Source organism: Python bivittatus, unplaced genomic scaffold (assembly GCF_059951505.1).
Source record: "Python bivittatus isolate LINGU-HERP-01145 unplaced genomic scaffold, Pbiv_v1 ctg000310_np1212, whole genome shotgun sequence".
Lineage (NCBI taxonomy): Eukaryota > Metazoa > Chordata > Lepidosauria > Squamata > Pythonidae > Python > Python bivittatus.
The window spans coordinates 5376575-5396948 of NW_028277054.1; the positions used below are offsets into that span (position 1 = coordinate 5376575).

General features: G+C 41.4%; 1 protein-coding gene and 1 long non-coding RNA gene across 2 annotated transcripts; one reads left to right on the plus strand and one right to left on the minus strand.

Moving 5' to 3' along the window:
- Positions 1 to 1187: 1187 nt before the first annotated feature.
- Positions 1188 to 8691, minus strand: LOC112542866 (phospholipase A2 inhibitor and Ly6/PLAUR domain-containing protein-like). The gene is made up of 5 exons (XM_088139937.1): positions 8605 to 8691; positions 6154 to 6240; positions 3519 to 3668; positions 1918 to 2058; positions 1188 to 1515 (listed from the first exon to the last, which is right to left on the minus strand). The coding sequence occupies exons 1-5, from the start codon at positions 8654 to 8656 to the stop codon at positions 1295 to 1297; spliced, it is 651 nt and encodes a 216-aa protein (XP_087996063.1). The 5' UTR covers positions 8657 to 8691; the 3' UTR covers positions 1188 to 1294.
- Positions 6240 to 14991, plus strand: LOC148216110 (uncharacterized). Its single transcript, XR_015795982.1, has 3 exons — positions 6240 to 10685; positions 12157 to 12300; positions 13679 to 14991. It is a non-coding gene; the product is annotated as an uncharacterized LOC148216110 (long non-coding RNA).
- The last annotated feature ends 5383 nt before the right edge of the window (positions 14992 to 20374 follow it).

The following is a 20374-nucleotide window of genomic DNA, read 5'->3' on the forward strand; positions in this document are numbered from 1 at the left end:
GACGCTGACTACTAAAGAGCGGTCCAAAGCTCACTGTTTTGTACAGCTGGACTGTGTTCCTCGTGGTGCAGGAGGATGCCTGAGAGCTTTGGCTGCCACCGTCCTTCTTGTTCAAATATCTAAAGATTTGATTATGGGTTTTCTCTGCCACCTCCATGCATCTATTGTTGGGGGGGGGAGGGATGAATTAACTACCAAACAGTTTGTATCCTTACAGAAGCAGCAGAGAGCGCTCCGGAAGGCAGTATTAGGGGCCATAGGTCTGCTGAGTGGCCAGATTCATCCATTCCAGCTGGGAGAGTTCTTGTGGCTTAAAAGGTTTCATTGCAAGGGAGCAGAGATAAAGGAAAAGGTCATCTGGGATGGGCCACTCTAGGAAATCCCTTTTGTATCATAACATGGTGATGAAGAAGAAGAAACCATAAGCAAAGCCTGGTGCAATTGGAGGCTGTATCCGGAATGAATAGAGCAAGAAAGTAAACATACCTCCCTGAGGAGCAAATAGATATTTTGCCTTATTATGATGAACAGGGACATTTCCATTCTTCCCTGGAAAGGATCCAGTTCTTTTATTAGTTACTCGTCAAGCCAAAACTCAGCAGTTACAGAGCTCTGAGCATTGAATTCTGGAAGCTCAGAAGATGCCCTAAGAGGAGGAGGAAGTGGAATTCAATCAGGCCAAATCCAGGTAAGTTTCTTTCGAGGAGGGTGAGGTGAGAGAAGTCAACTATCACAACAAAGTTACTCATACAATTGCTACTCATCCAGTTGGTCAAGTGGTTTTAGGGACATAGGAATCTGTCCTATTTCAAGTAGAATTGCTGGTCATTATATGCCATAATGTGGTTCATTTGGTTCTGGCTTAAAGACCACTTTAACTTTTAGTTTCTTAGAGAGGAAATGGACTGCCAGTGTTTCAGACAAAGGCTGTCTGTCACAATTTTTATTATGGTTTTAATGGAAGATTCCAAAGATGAAAATGGGATATTCTATATGAAAAACATATATTCTACTTTTTGCTTATAGATCCTCCTCTATTTTTTTTCACATTAACTGAATGCAAATACATTGTAATGTCAGAGATTGGGAAAAACCTTTTAATAAATTGGTTAGGCATAATGACTGAAACTTATTAAAACGTTTTTAAAAAATCACATAGTACTGACACAAAAACGTAATATCTCAGAGGTAACATTGAAACATCTTTGGGGTTAAGTTACACCTCAACTGTCCAAATGAGCCACATCCTTAATTCTTTGGGACTCAGATGCTTTTTCAATACAGGAAACCAAGATCAATAAAAGAAGTTGGTCAGCTGGATTCCAATAAGACCAGAGAGGAGGGTAACTGTGAAGCTTCCTCGAACTGACCATGAACTACCTGTAGCTTTCTCCATGCTGATGCCAGCAATTTCAAGCCAGGAGTCTTTATTTGTGGCTATAGCGTCACCGATAGTAATGTTCTTTGCTGCAGGTGTAGTACAACCTCTACCATAGAAGGATTTTATTCCAGAAGCTGGAAAAGATCAAAAAGAGGAAAAGTAGCTTCAGGTAATTCCTGCTAATACAAAGGAAAAGGTTGAGACTCTTTGACTCTTACTGACTCTGTGGACATGTTGATGTATTTTTTAGAGCAACACAAGAGAAGGGGTTTCCCACCACCTTCTGCCAAGAGCTGTTTCTGGCTTTCCAGCTGAGCTCATCCAAAGGCTAGCCAGGTCCAACCAACCTTGCTGAACTTTCCAGGATTATGTACATATTTGTGTGTGTGTGAGAGAGACAACTACAGCCAAGACAAAATTCGCAGTTGAGCTGTAGACATTCAGAAAATTAATTCTGTCTGCCAGCCAGGACTAAACATGTGATGTGAGCCTAGCCAGATACTTCCTCACCCCAAGTATTTTGGTTTCAGTTTTACCGTCAGAAAGCTTCCCAGTAATGTTCACGCATTGGTTCTCTGATTCAGGACATTTGATCACTGTGGCCTCGCAGTAGGTGGAAGAGAAAGCAAAACATGCAGGGCACTCCAAATTGCTGTTTTTCGCATCTGTGCTAGGTACTGTGGAGAAAGATAGGCATGAGAAATAGCTGAACCAGCAGTCTTGTAACTGAAAAGCTACATTCTTTCTAACAACAAGGAACATTTCCCTGGATATCGAAATGGCCGCTCCTCCTGGTTTTTAGGAAATCCATTCAAAGAAATAGGCCTTGAGGGCTGGAACAGTGTGAGCTGCTCCCTCTAACAGTAGGAGTTGACTTTTGTTTTTGTGCACGAAATTTCCCCTGCTGTATCTTTCTATTGCAATTTTTATACCTTGTGCTTCTTGCTGTTTATGTAATGTGTATTGTCCGTCTAATGAAGAGGGAATTCCAAGAGTAATGGATGAACTGGCAGTTCAATTCAAGAGAAAACGCTTCTTCTGGAGGACTTTAGAAACTTGGGTCTATAAGTTCTCGTTATTGTCTTCCAAACATTCCTAATGCCTGATTTAGCCTTGTTGGATGGAGCTTCCCTCTGAATTCTGAGGCTGACTTTGCTTTTGGGCTTCTGGCTTTGTGTGATGCTTTGTCTCTTTCTTAAGACTTCTATAAGAGTTTTTCTCTGACTGATAACTCTATAGGGAATCACTGGGTTTTTCTACTCCTGACTTGGTTCATCATCCAAACAAACCCTAAACAAGGTCCAGGTTTCAAGCCAAATGTTGAAAGTACAGATCAGTACTAGAAATGTTCTGTCCAGCTTTATGCAACACACTTAACCAGGTCAGTGGTGAAGATGGTGTGCTGCTCATCTGGGTCTGAAGAAAGATGGCAATCTAAAACAGTGGGTGTGTGGGGTGTATCTGCAAGTTAAACCTTCCTTTCTGGTCTATTGTGTTGTGTGAATGAAAAAACCCATTCGGTAAAGAAAAATGTGATGGTATGGTAGTCTGGCTGAAAAAGCTCCTTGACAGAACTGACAGCCATGACTTCGTAACCAAAACTGCAGGACCAAGGCCCTGAAGTTTTCAATATGATACCCACAGATTCCCAAAATCCTTGCCCCGCTTGAGCTTTTTAAATATTATTTTTAATTTTAACCCCTTAAATAGAGACCAAACCTTTCCCACCCCTACCTCAGGGGGTGTCTTTCATTTCCTCTTCATTAAGAAGGATGCCTCTGGGTCCTACTTCTTGAAAAATAAAAATACTGAATGACCACAGCCGGGGGCTTAGTTTGGAAGCTAAGAAAAAGCAAAGAGCAAGCCAGAATCCTGCGTAGTACATGGCAGCTTGAAGGGTCAATAGGAATAATTGTGAATTTGCCTTCTGATAAAAGGGTGTTCAATGACTAGACGCATACACCACAGAAGCCGCTCTCTGAATGGGCAAAGCACAGAGGCTCTTTTATGAGCGCATCCCACAGATTCTCCGTATTCCAAGTGTGCTCAACACCACCACAATATTGGGCTTCCAGGCCTTAGCTGACCTGCTGAATTGTTATTGCATGAGCTGCAATCCTTGCCTGACCCCACATACCTGCAGGAATACTATTGCAGTTGTCCGTGTCACAGCATTTGGTAGCTGCCCTGAAATATTTTTTTTCTCCAAATGTGAGTTTTATGTTGAGTTCTTTGCATGATGGAAGGCAGCTTTGTAAACTGTATTTTTCCCCCGACTTCCCACCTACTTTAAAGGAAACAATACGTTAATTCTAGTAAGGCACTGTCAAAAGTAGCAGCAGCAGCAGGAGGAGGAGGAGAAGAGGAGGAGGAAGAGGAGGAGGAGGAAGAAATCTAATGATCTCCCATCTGTAGTTGGGGCCCTGGAGAGATGAGGAGACTTCCTCCCTCCACCCTGGTTTGTACAGCTGCTGCTTCACCTCCCACTATGGCAAACTCTGTCTGCCTCCTCTGGTTGCACTTCTCCACTCTCCCTCCCTTCTTCCCCACTACTGGCATCAACATATTTTCACACTCTTTGGCTCTTTTTCCACAACATACATCAGTCATTTCCCACCTAGAGTCTCACAGCATGTTCCAGGCTTTTCCAACCTTTGTTGTGACAAAATAACCATAATGGGGCAGACTTTACAGCAGGCTAGATTGGGGATGGTATGAAGGTATGATAAGTCATTCATGGGGAGATGGCCTTTATCTGGGTAAAAGAGGTAATTGTGGGTGATGGGTGTCATGGCATGTTAATGATGCCATAAAGCTCTGCTAGTATTCAGGATGCTAGGCACTCTTTGAAGGGAAACAGCAGGAACATTGTACCTCCAAAATGCTGAATTTGACCCAGATGGATCAAATTGTAGGATGCCCTCCAGGGAGTATATCATCTACTCAGTCCAGTGAACTCATTGCAATCACTTGACCTGGGAGACACATTTCCCTGCTTCTCCTCTTTGTAATCAAGGGGGAGGAAAGGCATCTCACTACCTTACAGGAGGAACACTCTCAAGCCAAAATTTAACACCTCAAATGTAACTCCTCAAAAGCAGGTATCATGATATCTTCCCCAAAGCTAGCCATCTCATCCTCATCTCATGGAACACTGCAGGCTGGCCAGTTAGTCCCAAAGACCAACTTTTTGTGTAAAGTTTCACTCCAAATGTGAAATCCTTTTTTTTGCAGGAAACGTGGGCTACATTTACCTTCGATTTGGATGGATTTTGTATTATGGCTTATATGGCAATGTCACACAGGGAGTGTGGAGACCTGGAGGAGGACTAGTCCCACTAGTTAGACCAGGTTTGCATCTTGATCAAACAAATCATATCCTGAAGGTTGGGGGCTAGCAATTATAGTACCAAAACACAAAAAGGATAATGAGAAAAATCTGCCCTCTTATAGGCCCATAGTCTTCTGAGTGTGCTTAGCAAATTATATGCCAAGCACCTAAACTGTATGCTTCAAGATTGGAAGGAAATTGGCGATGAGGATTTGCATAGGGATGGTCAACAATAGATCATATTCTTGTATTGCACCATTTCATACTGAATTATGTTCAGAAACTGTCATCCACTAAATATATGGATTCTTAAACTTCATATTTGCCTGTGTCTAGAATTATTTTATGGGAGAAACCAAAAAGATGTAAGTATCACAAGGTGCCTCCTTTTTTTCTCTTTTTCTTTTTTTTACTTTTGATTCAGAAATTTAACACCTCCTTAAAAGTGAGATGCAACTCACAAGGGACCTTCTCTGACAGGATCCATACTGTATACAGAGTGGAGTCTGCCCAGGATGTATTTTCATTCCAGCTCTGCTTGTAGATAGGTAGGTAGACAGACAGACAGACTCTGTTAGAAATCCTAAAGAACCCAGCCTTCCATGGTCCTCAAATTGAAGACCACACGATCCCAAAACTTTATATGGATGGTGCATAAAAGGGCACTAAGATATCTACTTCAGTACATAATTAAATGGTTTGGTCTCAATTTTGAAAAATCTTGAGAGAGATCTTTATATCTCTACAGGGATACTAAAAAAGCCAAACACCAAGTTGGATTATATAGGTTATAGAGGGGAACAGGATAGAACATAAATAGCTTGGGATTGTTTTCCGTTCCAAAGGAATTTGGATTGAAATGCAGAGCATGAGTTTGTCTTCCAGCTGGCCTCAAAATCATCAACCATCTTTAAGTGTACTTTTTTAAACTAAAGGTGGAGAACTAATACCTGCAACAGTACATTTTTGAAGCTAAAGCGCTGGCCCAAGTCCTTAACGGTGCACAAATGGGAATCTATGTCAAGAAGGACACATTAGAGCCAGTACCAATGAATTTTTTGAGATCCACACCTGCCGCCCCCATGCCATGATTAGATTGTAAACAAGGACGTCTAAAATTGAGGTATGAGCTTGGGTGTTGGTAGTCAATTGCTGGATGAAGATCCAGTTTTTCTCAACAGCTTTATTGCCTTCAGGTTTTACTGACTTATTCTTCCAGCTGGAAAGTGGCAGTAGAACCGTAACTAGCATCACTTGGGTTATCAGAGGCATTTTTAATGGCTGTGGCATACAAACAGGCCAAAAAGACCCACCCAAAGGTGAATTGATACTGAGCATCAAGGCGAGGTCAACAGGTTGTCACAGAACGCCTTGGGTTGCAAAGGATATTTGGGAATCTGCAAAATATTAACGTATTCTTACCTTCCCAGGATGCACTTACCAATGTCATTTTCTTCTTCTTGTGAAAAGCATTTGCCACTGGTACAAACCTGAGATGTCCCAGATTCATAACAGTTTAAGGACTTTGCTGAAGAGAAGAAGGAGGAATAAGAATTATTCGTTTTTTTTCTTTCCTTAAAAGAATTCTGTCCATATAATTCCTCTAAGCTGGTATATATTCTCCCTTGCAAATAACCATGGAAGAAATGCTGCACCCACCAGAGACTGCAGCTATGTAACACCTGTAGGAGATCATGGCATGCTATGTATTCATGCTGTGGCTTCTGTTGTTGTAGTTTTTGGAGTTTGATAGCTTTCGGGCAAATATATTTTGAACAAGGAGGGACTGAAATTGAGAAGGATTCACGTGCACAAGGACAGGCATTCAGCAAAAGGCTTAGAAGTGCTCAAGAAGAACTGTTGTCCTCTCTGGGTGAATGAAGCAGAGAAGCATCAGGCAATCCTAACTTAGAGAGAATCAGCAAGAGAACAAGATATCTGCTTGCCAGGGCTTACCCATTCAGCCACTCTCTGGGATAAATGTTTAACACCCGGTGCCAGTGGCATACAAACATGGATGCCTTGGTCGAACTGGAAACGTTGCCTTTAATGGTCTTCCAACTGTTGGAAAGTGGGCTGGGAGGCTATTTCCTGCAATTTTTAATATTCGAAAAAGGGTTGAAAAAAAAAAAAAAACCCACCACAGACAAGAGTCAGGGGAGGCTTACCCACTCCTTTCTATATGATTCCCCCCTTTGAAAAACAAAGCAAGTTACGAAGTTGTGAGAGTGACTTACGTTCTGGTTTGGGGTTTGGAGGGTTCTCATTGGCTTTTGAACTGTCTCACTTTGCCGAAAGTAGGAAGAAATAGATCATCACCCTCTGTTAACTCTCTTGGCCTTAGGTGTAGGGCAGAGCTGACCACGGAATGGGTTGGGGCTAAAAAGACACTTTTGTAGTAGCGCCCTTATTGTTTTGACACAAGTCTACCTCTGCCCAGATCTGCATGTTTTGCAACGAAAGTCACTAAGAACAAGCATTGTGTCATAAGGGCTCCTCAACTATCCATGAAGGTCAATAGAGGAAACTCCCTACTTGGAGCAGCAATGCCCTTGTGTCCTGGACACACTGAAACAACAGGGCATGTGCTTCTCAAGTGCTTGTACTACAGAAGCATTCTCACTAGTCTCATCTTACCACTATGCAACTTTTATATTTATTTTTAATGACTGTACCCATGCCTTATGTTGGTCTATGTATAGATTTATTTGATTGGTTTTCAGGGTTATTCGCATAATATGTTAAAGACTCTTGACTTTAGTTTTTTTTCCAGATTATTATGATAGGTGAACCCAGCATTAATCTGCAAGCAAAGAAAATGGGCTTACTTGCTAACTATGTTGCATGAAGCCAAGTATGGTCTGACTTTGGGTCAGCTACACTTTCTCAGCCCAATACAGAAGGTTGCTATTCTGGGGATTGCATTTGGGGAGATCTACTTTCATGTAAACCATGTTACTCTTGATCACTATGAATGTAATAATTAATGAACATTGACTGGGCATGAGTAATCCGGGTACTAGACAGGTGGTGATTTTACTAATTGAACCCCCTGAAAGCATTGCTGAGCAAAGCATAAATCAAGAAGAGAACTAGTCAAGAAGAGAAGGTCTGTATGTACCTACAGGAATGTTACGTGCCTAAAAATGGGAGGCTTCTCTTGAAATTTCTAGAAGGAAGCAGGTGAGAGGACTTTACTTTTCTAAGCCTATTTCCACATTTTATCTGTAAGTTAAGTGGGATGTATGTGATATGGAAGGCATAGGCAAGGGCTAATATGATCCTCAAATGCACTAAAACTTTCTTTCCCCCCTCCCTTTTCTTTCCATTAATCATCAGCTAATAAAAAGCTATACAGTGATTCCATTTAATTGAAATCTGATCTGCAAGAATGATGTTTCACACAAAGGTAGCCTAACCCTGAAACTTGTAAGTACTAATTTCGTTATTTTTTAATTTTATTTATTTATTAATATTTATATAGCCACCCATCATGCAATCAAGTGACTCTGAGCCATACATAACAAAGTTAAAAAGAAAATATACAAATTAATATTGATATTAATATTTTAAACATTAAAATTATTTATTTATTCAGCATATTTATATAGCCATCCATCTCACAATCAAGTTATCCTCCAGGAAGCTTCAGCCCTCTCCATGTCCTACCAATTTTATTCAGTGAAAATGCCTGCAATGTAATTGAAGGATATTGCTCCTGGATAGTCCATCCTCATCTTGCAAATCTCATGGCCATGAGGGGAATTTGATCACCCTTACTGCCAACACTAGAATGATGTTCAAGCTGATTGGTGTCAAACATTGTTCTTGACCAGCTCTGCACAGGACCAAACCCTCTATTGCCTCATCTTGGTTATAGTATTGGACTTACCTGTAGCTGTAGCTGCCAGGAGAGCAAAAAGGAAGAGAGAAAGAAACTTCATGATGGTGAAAAAGTATATTTTTAAGCTAGGCAGAAGTGTTCGAACCAGGTGGTGGTCTTTGGAGCTTTCAAGCTGAAATTATAAGGATGTCTCCACAACATAAACCGAACTGTTCGAATTTTAGATCTATAGGAACGAAGATGTAGATGTGCATTTTTGCATGTGGTTCGTCAAAGTGAAAGTTACATTCTCTGTATTTAAATCTTCCCTCTTCCAACACATTCAACATTATAATTCTTGAAACTTCATCCAAGATTTTCTACTTTCCTTTTTTTTAATAATAATAATTTCTGTTAAGAATTTTTACAAGAATAAAAGATAAAGTATTAAAGAAAAGAAATTAAAGGAAAGAGAGAAAACATGAAGTGAAAAGCTAAGAATGTTATATAGATAGAAACAAGAAAAGAAAAAGACGTGACTCCCATCTTCCTTACAGCAGATATACAAACAAATCATCTCGCCTCCCTGCTTAAGATTATATTATAATTCCCTTCTTCCCATATCCAACCCTTTTTAATCAACAAGATTTTCCGCTTTCCTATTGATTCTAACTGATCTTTTTAACTGAAGATTCCAGTGATCCATTGAGACCTTTTGCACCAGAGGCTACCCTTCCATGCTAAAGTAACCCCCTTCCATATCTTCCTTAAGAGTGGAGCAGCAGTTGCTGGAAAGTTGCTGGAGATTTTACCTTTGGTGTAGTAGATGTGTATGATGAATGTGATTCCTTTCTTCTCCTGCTGGTTTGCTCTTCTGCTATGCAGTCCTGCAGCTTTATATAGGATCTCGCATCCTAAACATACAAAAGTGGACTTTGCCTCTTCATCTATCTTGACTTTCCTTTCTCCATTGCTGCAAGGTTTCTGGGATATGTGTTTGGATGTCTGCCAGTATAGAGCTAATTGTACAGGGTGGACACAGAGTAGCCTTCAACTGGATGTTCTCAAGCAGCTTAGTGATGACAAATTCCAGAGTTCCAATGGCCTTGGTGGCTTGGAACCATTGTCCCAACACTTATGGAGAAGAGTGCTCTAAATTCCTCCTGGTGTGTTTTTATGAGAAGGTACAAGGAGAACATCTTAGTTTGTAATCATTGCTTAGCAGACCAATACACATCATCCTTCATCCTGAAAGACAGATTTGCAACTTTAGGGGACTCTCCATAGCTCAGCAGCAGAGTTCATGCTTTATGTATGAATGTACTTTGTGTATATATATTGATAATAAAGTTTAGAGGTGGTCCAAATCCAAATGATTCTGAGATAACGCTTAAAAGAAGCAGTAAGAGTAAGTGGTAACAATAAAAAATTAACAGAATACACTGGTACCTCAGGTCATGAACACTTCTGTTCACGACCAATTCGGATCACGAACAGCACCGTTCACAAAATTTTGCTTCCGTCTGCGAACTCCGCATTGGGTGATGAACAGGATCCGCGGCCATTTTCCCTGCTGTGACATGTCATGGCTTCCTGTAGGGAGGGGGACTCTCCCTCCAAGCAATAACCGCCTCCCCACCCGCCTTCCTGTCCTCCACGCCAGAAGTCACCTCGAGCAAGGTTAGCATTCTCTCTCTTCGTACTGCACTGTACTGTATTTTGTTTCATATTTTTGTGGTTTTTTTAAAAAAATACATATGATTCAGAAAGGATTAACCATAATTACATTGAACCTTATGGGAAAATTTGATTCGGGACGCGACCAAATTCGGTTGGCAACCAAATTCGTAGGGGTCAGAACGGATTAACCGTATTTACATTGAACCTTATGAGAAAATTTGATTCGGGTCGCGACCAATTCGGGTTGTGACCAGAGTCGCGGAATGAATTAAGTTCGTGACCCGAGGTACCACTGTATATGCATCCAGATAGTAAATCTTTGTAACAAACAAAACATCCTACAGGGTATCAAGCTCCACCATGCCTCACAGCCTGGGAAGACAGCCAGGTGATCAATGACTTTCTGAACATCATCAGGATGGATCTCTGGAGGGATGCTATTCCACATGATAGGTGCTGCAAAAAAGAAGGTACAGTTCCCAGGTCTGATAGATGATAGCTTAATCAAATGGACCTGAAGCATATCCATTCTGCTTGATCTCACCAGATGAGCAGCAACAGCTGGAGACAGATGGTCCCTCAAATAAGCAGGCTCTATGCAATGATGGTCTTTATAGGTGGTAATTAGCATCTTGAATTGTCCCCAGAAACCGACTGGCAACCAGTGTAACCCCTCAATACTCATGCCACCCCATTCTGGACCAGGTGTAGCTTCCAATGGTCTTCAATGGCAGCCTAATGTAGACTTCCAACTGTCAATTTGCAAGGTGACTAAGGCATGAGTAAGTGTGTGAAGGGCTTTCCAGTCCAGGAGTGGGCCTAACTGACATGGAAATTGTGCACCAGTCTTGAGTGGGGAAATACTACTCCATCCAAACTAAAGATGGAAAGTCCCCAGATTTGGAAGGCCCAAATATCCACAGCCACATCCAAATATTGGTCTTTTCAAGATTAAGTTTAAATTTGTTGCTCCCCATACTGACCAGCAGCCTGCAGACACTGGGACAGGCCATCAATAGCATCACTTGGCTGGCCCAGGGTCAGGATGTATCACTGGGTATACTGATGATGACTGAGCCCAAACCATTCAGATAACCTCCTCCAGCAGTTTTATGTAGCGGTTAAACAGCTACATAATTTGCCTGTGTAACAGCTCTGCTTCAAGCTGGCATGGCATTGGACATGAATATCCTTTAGCTGCAGACAAATTCCATCTCTGTTTCTGCATGAGGTCATGCTTCTCTGTGCAAGTGTTGGCCTAGAATCCAAGGGATTCACAGTTTCTGCTTGAAGCACCCAGTTGAGGAAAACCGTTTTCACAGCTTTATTTATGAAAAAGATAAAGTATTTTCTGGATAATGAGGCCTTACACATTGTCACTCAAGCCATTTGGATTACTGTAATTGTTGCAGTGTGCTTTATATGGGACTGTCCTCAAAGACTGCACAGAAGCTTCAGCTGATCCAGAACACAGTTGATTTGCCTGTGTAAGAATTCTGTTTCAAGAGCTGCATGGTTACCAGTTTGCTTGTGGTTGCACTTCAAGGTGCTGGTTCTCAGTTTTAAAGACCTTTATCATTTAGGACCTGTATATCTATGGGACTGCTTATTCTCAACAGTTTCTGCCTATCCATTCAGAGCTGGAAAAGGGCTCCATCAGGCTCCTGTAGCCCAACAGTTGGGATCCTGCAGCTGGGCCTTCTCCATCAGTGCCCTCATCCTCTGGAAGTGTTCCCCCAACATCAGACAGACTCCAGCTTCCCTGGCCTTTTGCAAAAGTGTTGAGACCTGATTTTTCTCAATAAACTTATCAGGTCTGAGGGTGGCTGTGTTCTGTTCCCTCAGAGCATGAATGTTATATGTGGAGATTATTTCTTGGCATTGGGGAAGTGGTTATTGTTCTTATGTTTATTTTTTTATTTTTACTCTTATTACTTGCAGATCGCTTAGATGCAGTTCTCTGTAGTCTGAAATATTGCCAGAACATGCTGGTTTGACCAACAGAAAGCGACTGAAAAGCATAAACATGGATCAAAGGCAGCATTTACCTCAGATGAATGCTGAGAGGAAGCATGGATAAGCCAGGTCTGGAAACAGACACTGCAAAGATTACTGGAACTCTACTTCATTGTTAAACTGGGTGGCGGGGGAGGGGGTGTAATTACCTCCAAGGGGGTCATTTGGGCATATCCTGGGGGTAAAGGAGCAATTTGTAATGGCTTGTTTGTGAGTCAAGGATCCAGTTTGGGACTGCTGCTGCCTAGACACTTGGGGAAAACGAGAAAGTCTGGGTTTTTTGCGGGAACAATGACATTATTCAAGAGCGGGCAAAGGGGGGATTGGGTCAAACTGTTTAAGAACCACCGCTGTAGGGTTTAATAACAGAATCTTGAAAGCCTGTCAGAGTTTTCTTCTGTCCCCTCTTATACCAGGGAGAATCAGGATGGGGTAATCTTGAGTTTCTTTCTCATCCCATTTCTCAGGGCTAAATTGTGGTTTATTTAATCCCTCTTGCATTCTTTCTTCAGGGTTATCTCCATAATCCTCTACAATTTTGTCTGGCTGTTGTATTTTTTATTGACTGTAAACTGGAGTAACTCTTTAGACCATGGGCGTGTGCTCTCTGGATTGCTTGGTGTGTCTGTCTCTGTGTGTGTATTTTTTAAATTGTGTTGTTTTCCCTTTTTGTTTTTAACCCTTTTTGTTTTTAACCCTTGGTTCGCTGCTCAGAGTCACTACTGTGAGATGGGCAGCTATATAGAATGAATGAATGAATTAATTAATGAATTAATGAATTAATGAATTAATGAATTAATGAATTAATTAATTAATTAATTAATATGCCTAGAAAAGTGAGCAGTGAATCCAAAAATGTATAAGGGCTGAGGTCTGAGCTTACACTGTGGTAATAAAAGCAATGGAATAGCAATATTTATCTGTCCTTAATGCATTCACAGAATCCTGACTTGCAGCCATATTTAAAGTAACTCAGAAGAGTATTTATTAAGCTGTGGTCAAGAGTTTTTGAGACATTTGGTGGATAAAAATCATTCATATTCACTTGGACCTGGATGCTAGCTGAGCAGATCCTAGTCAGGTGATAGAAACCATATCTTTCAAGATTATTTGGGATGAATTTAGGTCCCGAGGAAGGGATGGAATTCTCTGGGATATCAGCTGTGCCCTCTGTAACCTAGATCCCCACCTTCTTGGTTGGTGAAAACCTCCAGGGAAGTGGGTGGGCAATGCTTCCTTGAGGGAGAAGGTGTGTCCTGACCCTGTGGCTTCTGGAAAACAGTGAAAGCCTGGCTTTTCTCCCAGGCACTGGGGTCAGAACATTGATGGAGCTGGCATGGTATGGCTGATTTATGGATGTGAGTTTTATTGGGGCCTCAACAATGTTTTTCCTTTTAATTTTTTAAACAATAACTGTATTGTGTTTTTATTCTTCTTTACTACCCAGAGTTCTGCTTGGATTACTGTAATGTGCTCTGCAAAGGGCTACCATTGAAAACTACTCAGAAGATCCAGTTGTTCCAAAATGCAGCAGGTTGAACAATTATAGGCACCAGTCACTTTGCCCATCTAACATCTGCTTCAAGAGCTATGCTGTGAGTTTCCAGGTGCAATCCACCTTTGTCACCTTTAAAGCCCTATAAGGCTGCCTACCCCTGTTGAGCAGACAAGACCTAGGTCCTTCTGTTGCTAAGGGGTTGACACTGGTCCAGAATGTAGCAACTTGAGCAATTATGGGCACCAGACAATTTGCCCATGTAACACTGCTGCTTCTAGAGCTGCACTAGGTGCCAGTGTATATTCATCTTTGCCAAGTTTAAAGCCCTTCATGGTCCAGGATCTGAATAACTATGAGTCTGCTTACTCACAGCAGTCCATTAAGATCTGGAAGAGAGGGTTCTTTTCAAATTCTGTCCCTCAAGATGACACATCTGTTAGAACCTTGCCATAGGGACTTCTCTGTAGCTGACCTGTTCTCTGGAACAGCATTCATTCTGAAATCAGGTAAGTTTATTTCTGCTGGCCTTTTGCAAAGGTGTTGAGTCTTGGTTTTTTCAGCAAGACTTTGAGATCTGTTTGGGGCTTTATTTTGTTCCATGCTTTCTGAGGATGAATGCTATACATGACTTCATTCTGGGTAAATACCTAGATTCACACAAAGTTGTTGTTGTGGGGAAACACTGGAGAATGGAGTGCTATATCCACCTTTCAAAGCTCCTGGAGGAAAGGCAATTTATAAATCTAACAAGTGATATAGTTTTCCACAAGGTTTGTGAGTAAAACAGTGATGCCCCACTGTATCCAACTTCTGTCTCAGAGTCCTTCATGAACTTAATCACTCCCTTATTTCTTCCTACCCAGAAAAAGGTGTTTTGTTTTGTTTTGAAGCTCCAGGTTGCCATCCCTAGTTTATAGTCTATTTTTCTTCCCAGCAGTTGTACCTAAAGCCCAAGAGTAGAAGTGGATAATGAAAGGTAAGAACATCCAGGATGGGCCACTCTAGGAAATCTCCATTATTTCATACCAATGTAATAAAGTAAGCAAAGGCTGGCTCAGTTGGAAGCCTTATCTAGAATGAATAGAGCAATAAAGTAAACGTAACACCCTGGTGTGTAAATATTCATTTTGCCTCATTGTGTTGAACAAGGTCATTTTTATCTTATCCTGGAAAGGGTTCAGTTCTTTCAATATCTTCGCATCAAACTTAAGTTCAGCAGTTGCAGTGCTCCAAGCATCTAATTCTGGGAGCTCAAAAGATGCCAGAGAAGGCAGTAGGAATAAAAAGAAATAAAGAAGTCTGAAAATCAATCTGGCCAAATACAAGTTAAGGGTGAGATGTCAACTATCAGAATAAAATAAGCCTTCCTATTCATCTACTTGCTTAAGTCGGTTTAGGGATGTAAGAATCTACATCATTCCAATTAGGGTCATCAATAATTATATGCTGTAACGTTGTTCATTTGGTTCTGACTTAAAAACCCCTCGACAATCTAGTCTAGTGAACCAGACAGAAAATGGACTGCCATTTCTCAGATAGAAGTTTGCCCGTCACAATTTTTTAAAATGGTTTTAATGGAAGATGCCAGAATTGAAAATGGGATTTTGTAAATGAAAAACATAATCTATTTTAGCTTACAGACTCTCCTCTAATTGTTTCCATGTTAACCAAATGCAGATACAACTTCAGAGTTTGGGAAAACCCTTATTTCCTTTTAATGAATTTATTAATATTATAATTGAATAATTATAATACTAAAAAATCAAAATGAAAAACATGATTCCTCAAAGGTAGAGTCAAAACAGCTTTGATTTTAAATCACAACTCAACCCTCCGAATGAGCCACACACACATTTACCGCTTTGGGACTCAGATATTTTCTCAATAAAGGAAACTGACGTCAGTAAAAGATGCTGGCTAGCTGGATTTGAATAAGACCAGACAGGAGAACTGTGACGCTTCCTTGAATTTGCCATGAACTATTTCTGGCTTTCTTAATGGTGATGCCAACAAATAGATACATGTTGTCACGATTTCACTATACAGGATAACCAGGAACAAGGAGCTTTGCTGAGGGTGTGGCACAACCTTTACCATAGAAGGATTTTGTTCCAGAAGCTGGAAAAGGTCACAAAGAGGAAAAGTAGCTTCAGATAATTGCTGCTAATAGAGAGGAAAAGATAGAGACTCCTTAAATTAAGTTCAACTCCTGGTGACTCCTTGACCATCTTGATGTAGTTTTTATAGTAAGTAAAGAGAAGTGGTTTGCCATTGCCTTCTGCCAAGAAGTGACTTTACAACTGAGGTTATCTCCAGGGGCTTCTGGTACTGTGTTACCCAATGTTGCTTAGCTTTTCAAATTGTGTGTGTGTGTGTGTGTGTGTACAAATACATATTTACTTCTGCCAAAATATATATGGGAGTGGGAGCTGCTCAAACAGTGAAAAAAAGTGATGCCAGGAAACACGATTAGCCCATTGTACTTGCTAAAAGCTGCTGCCACAAAAGGGGAGATGGGCTGCAATTAAATTCTCATATAACTTTGTGTACGTGCAGAAAACTGCAGTCAAGCCAAAATTTGCAGTAATTTCTGGAAGTAGATGGCCTGGTCTCTTCTACCACCAAGCCACTTATGGGTAAACACTTAACTTGGTTTCTTATTTTTACAAATATGTCAGGATTGGTTTGTTAAGTTTGGGGGGGGGGTGTTATTGTTTTCACTTCTTTTAAATGAGCTTTAGTGCACTTTTTATCAAACACGTCTTTTTTCCCAACTTCACCCACTGTTTTGCAGTCTTGCAAATACTTTCCTCTATTATATTACATATATTGTGGTTATGAGTATATGCAGTTTTATACAGAGCTTTCTATAAACCATGTTTTTTACTGAGAACTTGCTTTGCAGAATTTGGAGTGTGGAACATTTTGAAGTGAGTTTGGGTCTATGTATTGATTTGAAAAGGAAAAATTAGGCCAAGGCAATCAGATGAACTTCCTTTCCATCTCTAGCTGCAAATTAGGTCAGAAAGCAGATTACAATACCCCTTAGGTTTCCTTGCATCTGCAAACGATTCCTACTGTCTTCCTTTAGCAGTCAATATTCTTTGTCTCCGGTATTCTCTATTTTGGTTTCCAAACAGTTATTGACATATTTATATTACGGCCATATTTTCCAGTTCTGAAGAATGTCTGCACCAGCATAAAGAAATTGCCCAGCACAGTAATCCCCAAATAGGCAATTCTATTCTAGCCTAGAACATTGTTTAACCCGGACTGTATGATTTGTTTCTGGTTAATTGAGTTGCATGAATTTAGAAAATTGGGTTAATTCTGTCTGCCAGCTAAGGGTAAATATGTTGTGTGAACATAGTTAAATATTTCCTCACTCCAAGTATTTTGGTTTCAGTTTTACCTTCATGAAACATCCCAGCAACATTCACATATCAGTCCTCTGATTCAGGACATTTGATTGATGTGGCCTCGCAGTAGATGGAAGAGAAAGCAAAACATGTGGGGCACAACAAATTGCTGTTTTTGGGGCCCTGCTCAATACTGTGGAGAAGGAGATAGGCATGAGAAACAGCTGAATCAGCAATCTGGTAACTGAAAAAGTGCATTCTTTCCACCGACAAAGAACATTTCCCTGGATACCAAAATGGCCCTTCCTCCTGGTTTTTAGGAAGTCAGAGAGCCAGTTTGGTCTAGCGGTGAAGGCACCAGGCTAGAAACCGGGAGACGGTGAATTCTAGTCCTACCTCAGGTATGAAAGCCAGCTGGGGACTTTGGGCCAGTCCCTTTCATTCAGCCCAACCCACCTCACAGGGTTGTTGGGGTGGGGAATAGGAGGAGGAAGGAGCATTAGGAATGTTTACTGCCTTGAGTTATTTATAAAAATACTAAAGGCAAGATTTAAAAAAAAGGTCCATTAAAAGAAGTAGGCCTTGGGGGCTGGAATGATGTGATCTGTTCTCTCTAGCAGTAGGAGTTGTCTTTTGCTTTCGTGCATGAAATTTCCCCTGCACAACATTTCCTGTCAGTCTCCAAAGGAAAATGTGATGGTGTGGTATTGCAGGTGAAAAAAACAAGGCTCTTCATTACAGAAATGAGTGTCAAATGTAAGACAATAGAACCTCAAGTTTTCATTACGCAACCCATTGGATTGCCAGAACTCTCACCCTTCTTGAGTTTTTTTTAAAGATTGCTTTAAAGTTTAAACACCTCAGATGGCAATCAAACCTCCCCCCGGTCATCCCCTCCCAGGGCTGGTTACTAATTTCTTCATTAAGAAGGGTGCCTCTGAGTCCTACTGGGGCTTTCTTAAAAGTAAACATGCTGAATGGCCACAGCTGGGGGCTTAGTTTGGAAGCCAGGAAAAAGTCAGAATTCTATGTAATAAGTGGAGACTTGAAGGGTTAATAGGAATAATTGTGAGTTTGCCTTCTGCGAAAAGGGTGTTCAGTGACTAGACGCATACACCACAGAAGCCGCTCTCTGGGCAAAGCACAGAGGCTGTTTTATGAGCGCATCCCACAGATTCTCCGTATTCCAAGTGTGCTCAACGCCACCCCAGTATTGGGCTTCCAGGCCTTATTTGCCTTGCTGAATTGTAATTGCATGACTCACAGTCCTTGCCTGACCCCACAAACCTGCAGGAATAGCATTGCAGTTATCTGTGTCACTATCCTGAAATATACCTTTTCTCCCATTGTGAATTTTACGTTGCCACTTATGCACCCTCTGGATGTTTCCTCCAATTGTACCTGTTCACTCTCTCCCCACTGTCCCCCCTACACTCAGCATCAGCCCCTTTCTCTGTCTCTGGCCCTTGTCTGCATAACACCCCAAAGCCATGTCCCCACTAGCCATTTCTAGAGCCTTCCAGATTCATCTGATGATCATTGTGCCACGAGAACAGTAACGAGGTCCAGCTTTAACATCACTTCAGGGATGGCTTGGCAAAGGTGAGAAGGTGCTAAAAATCATGTGGGGTGCAGTGGGGGTACTGCCTTAATTGGGTCACTTGAGGAAGGGAAGAGCGTGTTGAGGGAACATCCAAGAGGAGCATGGCGTCCCAACTGACTACTCCCAGGAGCTTAGAATTGGCCCCACATAAACCCATTTGCATACAGGGTTGTGGACTTGCAGCCAGTAGTGATACCAAACGAATAAAGGCCCTCAGTGGAGCCTCTTACACCTAAAGAGGTGTAAATCTCCATACCCATTCCCAGAACTCTGTAAATCTTCACACCAGTTCCCAGTTGTTCCAGACCACTCTATCTGACAGCACTGCTTAAGGGTAAAAGGGGGTGAGGACCCCAGTGTGCCTGGCTCTGTTTTTATGTGGAGTCCTTGGGGTTCTCTGAGCTTGGTTGTTTTCTTGCAAACATTTCGTTGCCCGGCTAGGTAACATCTTCAGTGTTAGAGTGGAATGGGGTTCACTTTAGCACTGAAGATGTTACCTAGCCGGGCAATGAAATGTTTGCAAGAAAACAACCAAGCTCAGAGAACCCCGAGGACTCCACAGTTCAACCCTGAGCTACGCATATTCTCTTCTGTTTTCATGGCCTGCCAGTTCTGGCGGTGAGCCAGAGATGGTCCTTGAGTTGTGGGGTGCATAAAAACAATAAAGGCAGGTAAAAAATTTAAAAAGAAAAAAAAAAGTTGATTAAATGGATAGATGACTAATTTACTACACTTGTACCCAGATGTTCCAGTAGTTGTGCAGGTGACTTGAATGGATGCCTGGAGGGGTAACCCCTCTCTTTAAGCTAATTTTAAATGGTCTCTGTCTTCAGAAGAGGGAGCCAGGCCTGAGAAGCCGAAGACAAGTATTATAACATGGCAGGTTTTGGACTAGCCCAGTTAGCAAATAGCTTGGACCTTATCATTCATTAATGGCCCCACCATGGGAAATTCTAACTGGGCCTCCAGAGAGGAGAGTGTGATAGATTATATCTTGATGACACATGGCCGTTTGTGTTTAATAACTCATTTTTGCGTGGGAAGTCCTCTCAAGAGCAAGCATATTCTTTTAATTTGCCTGCTGGATCGTAGAGCAAGTTCTTAGACAAAGTCCATTATCCTCTCGCTCCCACCACAAAAGGGTGTATTCAGAATAAGTGGCCCTCCAGAGTAGCAAAACCTGTGTGTATTCTAGCTTCTCTACTTTTTAATTTGTGTATTAACTCAATAATCCAGGCCTTCTCTGTCTCCACTCATCTCTCCCCTGTATTAGCAGAATGAGCAATTCACGGGGTAAGACAAGGCTATATTTTGGCACCCTTACTTTTCAATCTCCTTATCAACACCTTAGATACAGTGCAGAACTATTCACCAAAGTTAGCTGACTTAATCATTCAGATGTGGTGTTGCTCTCAGAGATTCAGTTGATTCTAGGAGGGCCTTAGCCCATAACTGTAGTGAAGAAGATCCATATATTAATTATCCAAAGACTAAAATAATGGTATTTGGTTGTCAGTGGTCAACAGATAGAGCAGGTTAAATGCTGCAAATACCTGGATTTAGTACTGCATTCTGTTCTTCAGGTAATATGAAATCACCAATACAGTATGTAACACGGCCAGGATGAAGGATACAATGGCCATTTTGATCCCCCCCCCCCATATTTGGGGCTGGCAGCCATCA

Bases quoted from the DNA above. Each gene is read 5' to 3' on its own strand.
- LOC112542866 (XM_088139937.1), bottom strand. From the start codon at position 8,656: ATGAAGTTTCTTTCTCTCTTCCTTTTTGCTCTCCTGGCAGCTACAGCT. The intron at 6,241-8,604 runs GTAAGTCCAATA...TCTTCTCTTCAG, and splicing joins CCTGGCAGCTACAGCTACAG to CAAAGTCCTTAAACTGTTAT. The intron at 2,059-3,518 runs GTATGTGGGGTC...CTTTCTCCACAG, and splicing joins CTGCAATAGTATTCCTGCAG to TACCTAGCACAGATGCGAAA.